This window comes from Lynx rufus, unplaced genomic scaffold (assembly GCF_022079265.1).
Source record: "Lynx rufus isolate CCGP_SWC_20201006 ecotype Redwood Valley unplaced genomic scaffold, mLynRuf1.p SCAF_2, whole genome shotgun sequence".
Taxonomy (NCBI): Eukaryota; Metazoa; Chordata; class Mammalia; order Carnivora; family Felidae; genus Lynx; species Lynx rufus.
The window spans coordinates 195,729,862-195,742,606 of NW_025814834.1; the positions used below are offsets into that span (position 1 = coordinate 195,729,862).

General features: G+C 39.4%; 1 protein-coding gene across 6 annotated transcripts in view; it reads left to right on the forward strand.

Annotated features, from left to right (window-relative positions):
- The first annotated feature begins 1,559 nt into the window (after positions 1 to 1,559).
- ZMYM6 (zinc finger MYM-type containing 6) overlaps positions 1,560 to 12,745 on the forward strand; it is a 41,209-nt gene continuing 30,023 nt past the window's right edge. For 2 of the 6 annotated variants that reach the window (XM_047084083.1, XM_047084086.1), the window contains exons 1-3: positions 1,814 to 2,948; positions 11,412 to 11,496; positions 12,311 to 12,560. In XM_047084083.1, the coding sequence (XP_046940039.1) occupies positions 2,856 to 2,948; positions 11,412 to 11,496; positions 12,311 to 12,560 (428 nt within the window). In that variant the 5' untranslated portion in view covers positions 1,814 to 2,855. Of the gene's footprint in view, positions 1,666 to 1,813; positions 2,949 to 3,804; positions 4,067 to 11,411; positions 11,497 to 12,310; positions 12,561 to 12,745 lie in introns of those variants that run through there. The other 4 variants (XM_047084087.1, XM_047084088.1, XM_047084084.1 and 1 more) reach the window with 3 other exon arrangements.

Below are 12,745 nucleotides of genomic sequence, written 5' to 3' on the forward strand. Positions count from 1 at the left end.
ACCATAAAATATCAAAGGTCTAGAATAAATCTAAAAAAGATGTGTGATCTCTATACTTAAAAACTATAAAATATTATTAGGAGAAATTACAGAAATAAATGGGGAGATATACTATTTTCACGGGTTGGAAGATTCAACCATATCTTAGTTTCCAGGCCTGCTGTAAGAAAGTGCTACAAACATAAATTTATTGTCTTACAGTTTGGAGACTTGAAGTCCAAAATCAAGGTATCAGCAGAGCCTTGTTCCTTCTGAAATCTGTATGGGAGAATCCTTCCTTGTCTCTTCTAGCTTCTGGTGTTTACCTTTAATCCTTGACATTCCTCAGCTTGCAGCTGCAGTACTTCAGTCTCTGCCTCAATTGTCACCTGTTGTTCTTTCCTCAAATGTCTGTCTCTATGTCTCTTCTTCTTATAAGGACACAAATTATGTTGGATTAAGGGTCCACCCTATGCCAATATGACCTCCTCTTAACTAATTATATCTGGGAGAAGATAATTTGCAATACATATTTTCAAGAAAGGACTCATTGAGAATATATACCCATGATAAAATGGCATACAATCCAATACAAAAATGGGTAAGAGTCTTGAACAGGCACTTCATAAAAGAGGATATCCAGATATCCAAAAGAGGGCTCAACCTCATTAGAAAGCTGAGAAATCCAAATTAAAACTACAATGAGGGGCTCCTGGCTGGTTCAGTTGGTGGAGACAGTGACTCTTGATCTCGGGTTTGTGAGTTTGAGCCCTATGTTGGGTGTAAAGATGATTTAAAAATAAAATATAATAATAAAAATAAAATACCACAAAGAGATACCACTATACCCCCACAAAAATGGTTAAAATTAAAAAGATGTACAATAGTAGCTATTGGCAAGGATGTGGGGTAACTGTAACTCTCCATTAAAGTTTTTATGTGTATGTAACAAGCAAGTTCACTGCTAGGCATAAACCTAGCAAACTTGCAACAAAAGACAGGAATGTTCACAGCAGCAACATTCCTAATAACGAAGAACTGGAAACATCTCAAATGTACATAAATAGTAGATAAATTGTAGCATGTTCATAAAATGGAATACTATACAGCAGTCACAAATCAAAAAACAATTTTGAATGGAAAATACCACTTGGCTTCGAGCAAGTTAATTAATCTATTCACTTACATCTCCCAGATAAAAATTTGTACCTCTTGCAGGGGTGGTGAGGATTAAGTGGAATGATGCCGTACAAGTGTTTAGCAAGCACTTGGCTTAATAAATGTCAGCCATTATTTATTTTTATATTCTCTTAACAGGCCATCTTTCTGGAAACCGGCATTAAAGAATAGTGCAGGGTTTCTAATGCCCCCAACTTCCTGCCCCAAACTCTTACTTCTACCTTCTCACGCTTGGGTCTTGGTCTCTTTAAGAAGTCAACCATAATTGAGCAAAGGGGAATCCTGGGAAGACCCACTCGGCTCAGGTCCGGGGCATGACGGGAAACGGGGCTGGGGGGGCGGAGACCAGGGCTGCGCACGCACGGTTGGCTGGGTGTTGCGTTGTGATGGATCAGGCGGAAGAATTTCAGTAAGAGGAAATCATCCTGGTCTTTGGGCGCAAGCCGTTGGGTCCTAGGCGGCCTTACCCACCCCGGTACTCCCCGGGAGCCGGGAGGTGGCCAGAAGGTGAGCGCGGCGGGTGGCGGCGGCCAGGGCTGCGCGGGGCGGGGCGGCGGGCGCGCCACGTGACGAGGCGGGCACCGGGTGGGGGCGGCGCCGGACGGGCTGCGCGGCTGACGCCGTGCGGATTTCGCTGCAGGGACGCGGTGACAGGGATTTGCGGGTCGCGTTCTCTCCCTCCGATACAACGTTGCCGCGTTTGTACTCGGTGACGGGCGTGGAGATTATTGGTGGGGACGAGACTTTCGGAGCGAATACCCTACTCCAAAGAGGGATGAGCACCCTTAGATGGTTGTAACTGTGGCAAGTGGTCGAAAGTTCTCATGTGTTCTTCCCCGCAGCCTTTTCCACCAGTTGCCCATTTCCATGCCTGGCTTGACTCTGGATAAAGACAACTTTGGGGGGCTTCCTTTTTGGTTCGGGTTTAGAACGTTTACCCTTAGGGGAACGGAAATCTGCTGAATGGCTAATAGAATTTCTTGTTTACAGGAAAGCATTTAAGAAGCAAAGCTTAGGGGGGCTTATTCGTGGGAATGGTTCCCAGGGAGACCCTGGAAGGTGCAGGTGGTCCGCTTTAAACAAGGGTGTACTGTTGTTCACTTGTGACGGCATTTGGAGCTCTGGTCTATCTTTAGGCCAAGAAATGGGGCCCTTATGGAGGCCTCCAGCAGCGGCTGAGTTAGAAGTGGGGGTGGGGAGCTTGGTGTGTCCCCACTTTGAGAAATAAAAGCAGAGGTGGGCCTCCAAGTACTAATTCTCCTGGAGTCAGAAACTGTTTTCCGAGTCCTTTCCTCTGAGCGGTTGGTAATTTCTTCCCATATTTTGGGTTGCTGGTCTGGTTCCCTTTGTAACTTTCAGCATTTGAGAGACCAGAGCGTTTGGCTTTAAAGTTATTAGGGAGGTTGGGAGCTGTGGCCGGGAAACTTTCCTTATGTGGTGAGAACTACTAAAGGAGCAGAAGGAAGGAGAAGGGGAGACTAGAGTTAGTCATGGCCCCAGAAGAATTGTTTTTCAAAGCCTCAACTCTAAAGCCTTGAGCGCAACACAAAGCTTTTAATATAGACATGAAGGAAAAAATGAGAAGAATAAACCTGAATACCAATCCTTTATGTTGTATTTTAGGAGTCCAGCTATCCTTCCTCAAGAAGAAATCTATTAGTTTTAGACTGGGGAATTCCTTTACATAAACAATTAGAATGAAAGAACCTTTGGATGGTGAATGTGGCAAGGCAATGGCACCACAGCAGGGACTTCTGGACAAAATTAAAGAAGAACCTGACAATGCTCAAGTAAGCATTTCATTTTATTAAATAAAAAAAAATTTTTGAATTCTTTTCTATCTGGTGAATTCAGATTTTTAGTTAGTTTCTGGCTTGTATGTTAAAACAACCCAAGCTGATTTTTCTCCCCATTAGATGGGTAAATCGGTTTTTCTGCTCTGTAAATGAGACCTTAGTAACTGTTTATTTCTTTTTGTAAAAGGAAAGTAATATGTATTACTGTTTTTCTATACTTGGTACCTTTTTTTTTTTTTTTAATTCTCTTGTATCTGACAGTAGTTTCCTTTTATTCTGTAAGTATTTGTGGTCTGTTCTGTATCAGGGGATCGAGGAGTCCGTTTAGTCCTTTCCCTCATTGAGCTTATACATTAGTGGGGGAGATAGACATTGCACAAGTAATTAATCAAATAATATATATAATTACACACTATGACAAGTGCTTTTCAAGAAAAGCCTAAAATGGGGAGTCTGACCTACGTGTGGTTGGGGGCAGAGGCTGGCTAGGGAAGGCTTCCTTGCGGGAAGGATGTGTAAGCTGAATTATGAAGAATGAATGGACTAGGCAAATGCATGGGGAGTGTTCCAGACAGAGGGATCTGCATATAGGAAAGCCCTGAGTTGGAAAGATGCATGGTTCTTTTGAAAAACTGCAAGACCAGTGGGCCTGGAACAGAAAAGGTATGAAAATGGTGATGATGATAATGTTGATCATAACACCAACACTGATAATAGATGGTATTTATATATCAATGTGTAGTGTATATTATGTGTGACTTCATAAATATTAACTTATTATTATTGATATATGTGCTTAGACTGTGGCAGACATCATTCTCACAACCATGTTATTACTCCCATTTTACAGATGAGGAAACCGAAGTACAAAGAGGTCAAGCAATTTACCAGGGATCACACCTCATAAATGGCAGACTAGATTCAAATTCAGGTAGTCAGTCTTCAAAGCCTGTGTTATTCTGCCTCTAGGATGAGGCTCATGCTGAGAGCAGTGGGAAGACATTGCAGGATTTTAAGTGGGAGAATGAGATAAACATGTTCAGAAAAATCATCTAGCTACCCTTAGGAACCTGGATTGGAAACCCGGATTGGGGATCAATATGGAGACATTGGTTAGTTGTTTTGGCAAAAAATGATTTTTTTTTTCTTCTTGGACAGTTCTTTTGCTTGAGACTCTAGTTATTACATAAGCAAATTAATAATATTAAAAATATAAATAATATAATAAAACAATAAATGATGGTAATATTTTATTTCTCATACCATCTTAAAGGCAGTATTATTTCAGGACAGGGACGCCATAAAGCTTTGTTTCATTCGTCAACTCTATGTCTTCCTGTGCTGTGCTGAGAAGGCTTATGAGGTGTGTCCGTGGGGTGTGGGGTGGGGGATGGTGGCATCCATGACATTTACTTTCCCCCCAGATGGTAAATTCTTACTCTTCTTCTTCCAAAGCTGTTGCTTTGTTTGCCAAGTTTTGTGGATTCTACCTTTGAAGAATTTTTTTATTGTCTCTTCCTTTTCCTCCCTATTTCTTATTTCTCATTTGAACTGTATTTCCTACTCATCCTTTTTCCTGTAGTCACAGCCTCCCTCAAAACACTGTGTAATGATGCTGTTGTGTCTCTACAGATCTGATGACACCATTCCCTTTAAAGACCCTGTCTCGTGTGATACAGCGTGAACTTTTTAGTGTAACATCCAAACTATCCACGTTTCAGCCTTTGTTTCTGTCTTCAGTATCATTGGTTATCCTTCCCACCTTTTCGAATCTACTCAGTCTGCAAATTATCTGCATTTTACTCAGAAGCATATCCTGTTGAGTTTTGTTTTCTCCCTTTGCACATGCCATTTCTTCTGCCCGTGGTATTCTAAACTAGGCAGCTTTGCCTAGGTTTTCTCCTCTTTTAAGACATAGTTTAATAGTCACTGGGGTAGAATTAGTAATTCTCTTTTTTTCTATTGTATATTGCTTTCACTTTTGCTGTAACATCTATACATCAATGAATTTTGTTTACATACACTCTGGTCTTATTTGACCTGAATCCTCAATTCCTGGGCAAATGACTGGCACAAAGTACATGCTCAAAAATTGGAATAAAAGAGCCTCTGTTTCACAGATGAGGAAACTGAGCCCAAAGGAATAAGTGACTTCACCAAGGTCTCGTAGCAAGTTGGGATACAAAACCAGTTTTTTTTAAATTCCAGATCCAATTTTTCTTTCATTATGCCTTGTCTGTGGTACATAAACTTCACAAATATTGTGCTATGAGTTGAGTGTTCTTTCTGAATATCAAAATTATGATAATGAAAATCCCCCTAACAGTTTACATTTTAAGTGGATACGAACCAACTCAGTTCTCTTTGGTTTATATTAAGGCTACTCAAGGTGAATAGGCTGTAATTTTTTTTTTCATAATTGATAGTGTGGGCTATGATAGAAAAGCCAATTAAACAAATCATGTGTAGTGTTTTCCATGTTGCATTCGAATTTCGGAAAATAGGAGGCAAGAAATAGAAAATGTTTAATATTTTCTGATATATAGCCTCCCCCCTCCCCCATCTGAAAGTAGTGTTCCTATGAAAACTTTTGTAAGCTGAAATGGTGTAAAATGAATTGATTACCATTGGTTTATATGGAAAAATTTTTGAGTATTCCTAGACCCCCCAAACTAACCACTCTTAGGCTTTTCTGGTACCTTAGGACACATCTTACTCCCAGGTGCACAAAATAAATGAAGAGAAAGCACCAGTGCTTACATAGTTCAGAGCTACAGCAGCATCAGGTTGATGCTGAGATGCTGAGTGTGGTTCTTGGGAAAGGAGCTCAGTGGTGCCACTCTCGCTTCTCACACTGCACACTGCTCTGTAACTGTTTGCTGCAAAACAAAGCTGAAGGCTGTTTTTCGCTTTTTGCCTTTTCTCTTAAAAGTGAAAATCTTCAGATTTCTTTTGGTTGGCAAATGCAGGAACTGACCTAGGTCTTTTGTGAAAGCAAAGTGGAGTTACATGAACTTTTGAAAGGTAGGGAATACCTCTACTAAGAGTCTGTTCTGGATGTTAAAGTCACAGTCGAGCTGTCATTCATTCACTGAGTTTTTATTCTTGCTAACTATGATTCATAGCACTTGTTTAACATTGTTGTAAGTGGTGTACATATATTACTCCATTTGATGAGCAGGACCCAGGAGTTAAATACTATTACTATCCCTGCTTTACACATAAAGAAGCTGAGACAGGTAGTAACTTGTTAAATGTCACACAACTAGTAAATGGTTGAGCTAGAATGTAAACCCAAGCAGTCTGGTTCAAGATTCCCAACCCCTTAACCATGATCCTGTAGGCTAAGTTGTGTTAGTTATTTAGTTTTCAGAAGATGAAAAGACAGGGCCTCTGCTCTCAAGGAAATTAATAGTGTAAGGAGGAATAAAGATACAGGAAAAAGGGGTAATTATTTATTGAGCGTGCCTCATCAGAAGCTGTGTTAAGCATGCTGTATGCATTCTCACTTAAATCCTACAACCATATGAGGGGCAGATCTTTACTCCATTTTACACATGAGGAAACTGAGAAAAGGAGAAGTTAAGTAATTTGCCAAATTCAAAGGCAGCATCAGAACTGGAATAGGAACTGGCTTCAAACTTGTATTCTTTCTTTTTTTTTTTTTTTTTCAAACTTGTATTCTTTCTGTTCCTTTGTGCCACCTCTGTACAGATACAGAATCACAGTCTTATGTAATTACTCTAAAAAAATTGTGTAAGGTACATTGGGAGAATAGGGGAAGGAGCCCTGAAGTCTGTCTGGAGAGGAAAGAACAGCTTCATGGGGTAGGTAGCACTTGAGTTGTAACAATTAAGGTTTTCAGGCATAGAAAACAGCATGTGTCAAGTCATGGAGAGGTGAGCGAATGTGGTATGTTTAGTGGTTGAGTGTTCAACAATAAAGAAGAGAAGAAAAGAGAATGAATTTGAGATATTTAGGTAGGGTTGATCAGACCTAGAGATAGCATATGAGGTATGTGGGTCAAGGAGGAGTCCCAGAGTACTTAGAAGTGTCTGTCCTCGGTAAGTTGAGTTTTTGATGATACAGTTTACTGAGGGGCTAGGTACAGGATTTGGGGGGAAGTAATAAGTACCGTTTGGGATCTGTTGTGTTTATTTTTAGTGTTTTTTTTTCTTTCTTTTTCTTTCTTTTTTTTTTTTTTTTTTTTTTGAGAGAGAGAGAGATGCGAGCATGAGCAGGGGAGGGTTGGGGCAGAGAGAGAGGGAGACACAGAGTCCAAAGCAGGCTCCAGGCTCTGAGCTGTCAGCGCAGAGCCCGATGTGGGGCTAGAACTCATGAACTGCAAGATCATGACCTAAGCTGAAGTTGGACGCTTAACCGACTGAGCCACCCAGGTGCCCTGGGATCTGTTGTGTTTAAAGGGCTGGTGGGACAGTCAACTGGTAATTTGCACTGGGAGGCATTTGCATATATGGGTATGGTATTTAGAGAGTTGCACTTTATTTTAGCCAAAAGGCCAAGAAGTGATGGTATTTAGAAATTTGGTGTAGTGTTTCCAGATAAAATATAGAATGCCCAGTTAAATTTGACTCTCAAGTTAACAGTAATTATTTTTTACTGTAAGTATGTTGCATGCAATACTTGGGACATACTTATACTAAAAACTATTTGTTGTTTATACGAAATTCAGATTTAACCAAGCTTTTATATTTTTATTTGCTAAATCTGGTAACCTCATATAGGTGATAATTGAAGTTACGAATATGGATGAGATTGTTCAGGGAAAAAGTAGAGAGAGGAGAGTAGAGCTCATGTCAGAAAGCTAGGAAATGGATTAATTTAGGGCTTCAAAGTGGCTTCAAAGTAGTTCCTGCAATCAGCAGCCTCAGCATTACCTGGATACTTGTTAGAAATGTATATTCTTGGACCCTGGTGCAGACCTTCTGAGTCAGAAACTGGGGTTGAAGCCCAACAGTCTATGTTTTAACAAGACCTCTAGGGGCTTCTGATACCCCTAGGGTTGAATATAAGAACATCAATGAAGGGTAGAAAGACATAGTAATGAATTGAAGTAAGAACCAGAAGACAATGAATGGAATCATTGGCAGTGTCAAATGTATCTGAGAAGCCATGTAAGATAAAACCTAAAAGTGTTCATTGGGTTAAGCAACTGTGAGGTGATTGGTTAATCTTAAAAGTTTCAATTGAGGGTGCCTGGCTGACTCAGTCAGTAGAGCATGTGACACTTGTTCTCAGGGTCATGAGTTCTAGCCCCAGATGGGGGTAGAGATTACTTAAGTAAATAAATAAACTTAAAAAAAACAAACAAAAAACAGCCAACAGTTTCAGTTGAAGCAGTAGCCTGATAGCATTAGGTTCAGGAGGGAATCAGATTAAGGAAGGGGTGCCTGGGTGGCTCAGTCAGTTAAGTGTCTGACTTCGGCATAGCTTATGTCTCATGGGTTTGTGAGTTTGAGCCCCACATCTGGCTTCTCTGCTGTCAGTGCAGAGCTGGCTTCAGATCTTCTGTCCCCACCTCTCTCTGCCCTTTCTTCTCAAAAATAAATAAGCATTTAAAAGAAAAATAAAGAAGTAGACAAAGAATGAGGCACTTTTTCACTGACTGATTGGAAGGGGAGAGAAGAGGGTAGTAAGTAGTTCCTTAAGAAATAGGTTCCTTATAACCTGAGAGGAGAAAACCAGCATGGAGGTGGTGAGAGGCTGAAGATACATGATACTATGGAGTGCTTAAAGATGGGAGAGGGAGCAGGATCCCAAACGCAAGCCTGTTTTTAGTCAGTCATGTAAGAAGGTTGCTTTTTCCTGGAAGATAGGAGGACAGTTTGTTGATCAATTTGTAGGCATGGTGGTGGGGGGGAATCAGAGTGTTGAGGGAGTTCTTTGTTTCTGTTTTTCTTGGTGAAATTTAAACATCAGGGAGCTGGACATTTGCATGGTTGTGACTTGGCAGTGATGGTTTGGAACAGTTACTTTGTGAAGTTAAAGGAAATAATCGGGGGAAATTTAACAGGCATGTTAGAAAAATATTAGAGATTGAGTTGATGATAGGGCAAATTAATTTTATATTGATTCTTAAGTGTTCTTTTTGGTAATTTGAAGGAGGGTGTATATAGGTACTTTTAACTTCCTCTCTTTTTTATGCAAGTGCCAATAAATAAACATTATTATTTTAGTATATGTAAGACTATCCACTTGGACTCATTCATTCAAGAAATATTTATTTATTTGTCTATTGATTGATTTAGTTTTTCAGAGAAGGAGGGGGGAGAGGGGCAAGGGGAGAGAGAGAGAGAATCTTAAGTAGGCTCCATGCTCAGCACGGAGCCTGATGCAGGACTTGATCCCACAACCCTGGGATCATGACCTGAGCTGAACTCAAGAGTTGGACACTCAACCAACTGAGCCACTCAGGTGCTCCTCAACAAATATTTATTTATTTATTATATTTTTTAAATTTTTAAAAATTTTTAATGTTTATTCTTAGAGACAGAGCGTGAGCTGTGGAGGGGCAGGGAGAGAGAGAGAGAGAGACAGACAGACACACACACACACACACACACACACACACACACACACACACAGAATCCGAAGTAGGCTCCAGGCTCCGAGCTACCAGCACAGAGCCCGAACTGGGGCTCGAACCCACGAACCGTGTGATCATGACCTGAGCCGAAGTCGGATGCTCAACCGACTGGGCCACCCAGGTGCCCCTCAACAAATATTTATTAAATGCTATAATTGTGAAAGTAATAAAAGCTAGCATTTTTGTGTATAAATCATGCTTCAGTTTTGGCTTATCTGTAAGGGATCATGCTACATACTTCATCTGTATTAAATCATTTATCCCTCCATCATGGCCCTGTGGGTTAGATAATATATTTTGTAGATAAGGAAATTGAAACTAGAAAAGATTGAAAAATTTGTTTGAGTCAAGATCATATCTGCTTCTGCTTCTGTCAGAACCCAGAGCCTTCTCTGTTAGGTTATGTTAACTGTGCCACATGTTGAGTGTGCAGAGGCAGAAAAACAGATATCGTGCCTGTTCTTGATGGCCATGGTCCTTTCAGTCTTGCACATTTGGGGTAAAGAAGAAGGATGCTAGACAAACAAAGTATCACCCAAATAAATAAGAAGTGACATATTGTGACAGGTGCTATGAGTGAAAGGAGTTGGGAGCTTAATTTCTGGTGGGGGCTGGGGTTTGAATTCATTATAGTAATTTTTTTATATTTGTCCATCTATGAGGGAGATAGCATGGCTTTTGAAACAGATAGACCTGGGTTTGATTCCCGTTTGTGCACTTAGTATCTTTGTGACCTTGGACAAAGTGCTGAACCATCTCTAAGCTTCACTTTCCTTACCTATAAAGAAGATACTGTAGTCCCTACTCATAGGCAGCAGCTCATTTGGCGCCACAGTGTACACTATGGGAAGTGGTAAATTAATGCAGTGGTTCCTAGTCTTTGGCATGTAATAGTCCAAAGCAGTTCCAAAAGTAGCTTTGGGAGCTGACATACCCATCATTTATTTTGCTAAGTATAAGGATGTAAAATACAACTACTATTTATTATCACCATTGTTTCAGAAAAGTAAGACTTTTTTTTTTAACTTTTTAATGTTTATTTTTGAGAGAAACAGAACACAGTGGGGGAGGGGCAGAGAGCGAGAGGGAGACACAATCTGAAGTAGGCTCTGAGTTGTCAACACAGAGCCTGATGTGGGGCTCAAACCCACAAGCTGTGAGATTGTGACCTGAGCTGAAGTCGGACGTTTATCTGACTGAGCCACCCAGGTGCCCCTTAAGTTTTTATTTTGAAGTATGTAAGGCTATTTTAACAACAACATAATGTAGGATGGTTGTGATCTCAATAAAGAAGTCTTTTTTAAAATTGATATATGTATTTTTAGAATTTTGTCTTGTAAAAAAATAAAACTTTGTTTTATGATTATATTTCATCTTAAAGCATTTTAAAGAATACATAATTAGAATAAATCTGATTTAGGCTGTGATGATGTTATGTATAACAAACAGATTGCATTGTGTCTTTATGCCATTAACAGATATGACAGTTTGTAGATCTGTAATTGGATCCAAACTCTACATCATTCAGACTTAATGTTATTTATCATTTTCTTACAAACACAGACTAAAGTAAGGGTAGTGCTGAACATTGAAGTAGCTGTATGTGACTCCTATATATTACATTTGAAAAGTAGTAATAACTGTCATGAAAGATTTTCCAATTCTGAAAGGTCCTTTTTGTAAAGTTTAAGTCTGTTCTAACAACTTGTAAATTTTGATTTTTGAGGTATTTGTGAAGGTGATTATGATTAGAATGTAGAAGAGATATGACAGACTTATTTTTTTCTTGAATTTCTAGTTTATTTAAATACTAACACTGTATTCATTTCTCTCTTTTCTTTTTCTTTAAGGAGTATGGACATGCCCCAAAGCAAAAAACTCAAGAAAGTGAACTGAAAATTAGTGCTGTGTTTTCAGTCAGTGACAGTCCTCTTGGTAAGAAATAGAACTGCATATGGGGCACCTGGCTGACTCAGTCAGTAGAGCATGGAACTCTTGATCTCAGGGTTGTAAGTTCAAGTCCCACAATGGGTGTAGAGATTACTTAAAAATAAAATCTAAAAAAGGAAAAAAAAGGAAAGAAATAGGACCAAGTAAGTTAATTATGATTAATATTGTTATATTCTAACTAGTAGAACTGAGGGAGAGCACGTCCTCATGTAAATCTTTTTTTCCTTAAGATAAAGCAGTACTTTTTAAACTGGGTAGGTGGTGTTGACTAGCATTTTAAAAAGTGGAATTGAGGGGTACCTGGCTGTCTCAGTCAGTGGACCATGCGGCTCTTGATCTCAGGGTTATGAGTTCAAGCCCCACGTTGGGTGTAGAAATTACTTAAAATCTTAAAAAAAAAAATACATACACACACACACACATATACATGTATGTATGTGGGTGGGGGGAGGGAGAGAGAATAGAATAAGATTGTATTAGAAGAATGTGATGCATGTAGTAAGGAAACATTATTTTGCAAAACTGTTTCAGTTATTAAATTTTACACATATAAACATACACAGAAATGTATGTATGTGTCTCCTGGGTTATAATGTGAAATATAGTTGTTACTATGGGTTATAAAAAAGTTTGAACCCACACCTCCCCCCCCCCCAAAAAAAAAAAAAGTTTGAAACTCCCTGTTTTAGAGTGTTTAATTGGATTTTGAGACTGAGAATTTGTCTTAAAAAATGGAGAATGTATATGTGTTTGTGTTGATACTAAAACTGTTTTTTCCCCCCTTATTTTGTATTTATAGCCCAACAGTTGACTCCAGGCTTTCAGTTTTCTCTTGCATCATCTGGCCCAAATGTATTGCTTCCTTCGGCTCCAGCCGTAGCTATTCAGGTTTTTTGTTCTGGTTGTAAAAAAATGCTTTATAAAGGGCAAACTGCATATCATAAGACAGGATCTACTCAGCTCTTTTGCTCCACGCGGTGCATCACTGGATATCCTTCACCTGTCTGCATACCAACTCCTCCCAGGAAAACCTGCACAAACTGCTCAAAGTATAAAATTCTTAATTACATCCCTTTTTACTTTACTTTTTTTAGTGTGTATCTAGTTTAGTTCAAATATGCTGTTGCTACTTTAAATCTCTTGAGCACGTTTCTATGGAAATAGCTTTTTAGCTGAGAAATTTGCAAATTCTTTGTAATGTTAAACAAGAGACTTGGTGTTAAAAGTATCATCT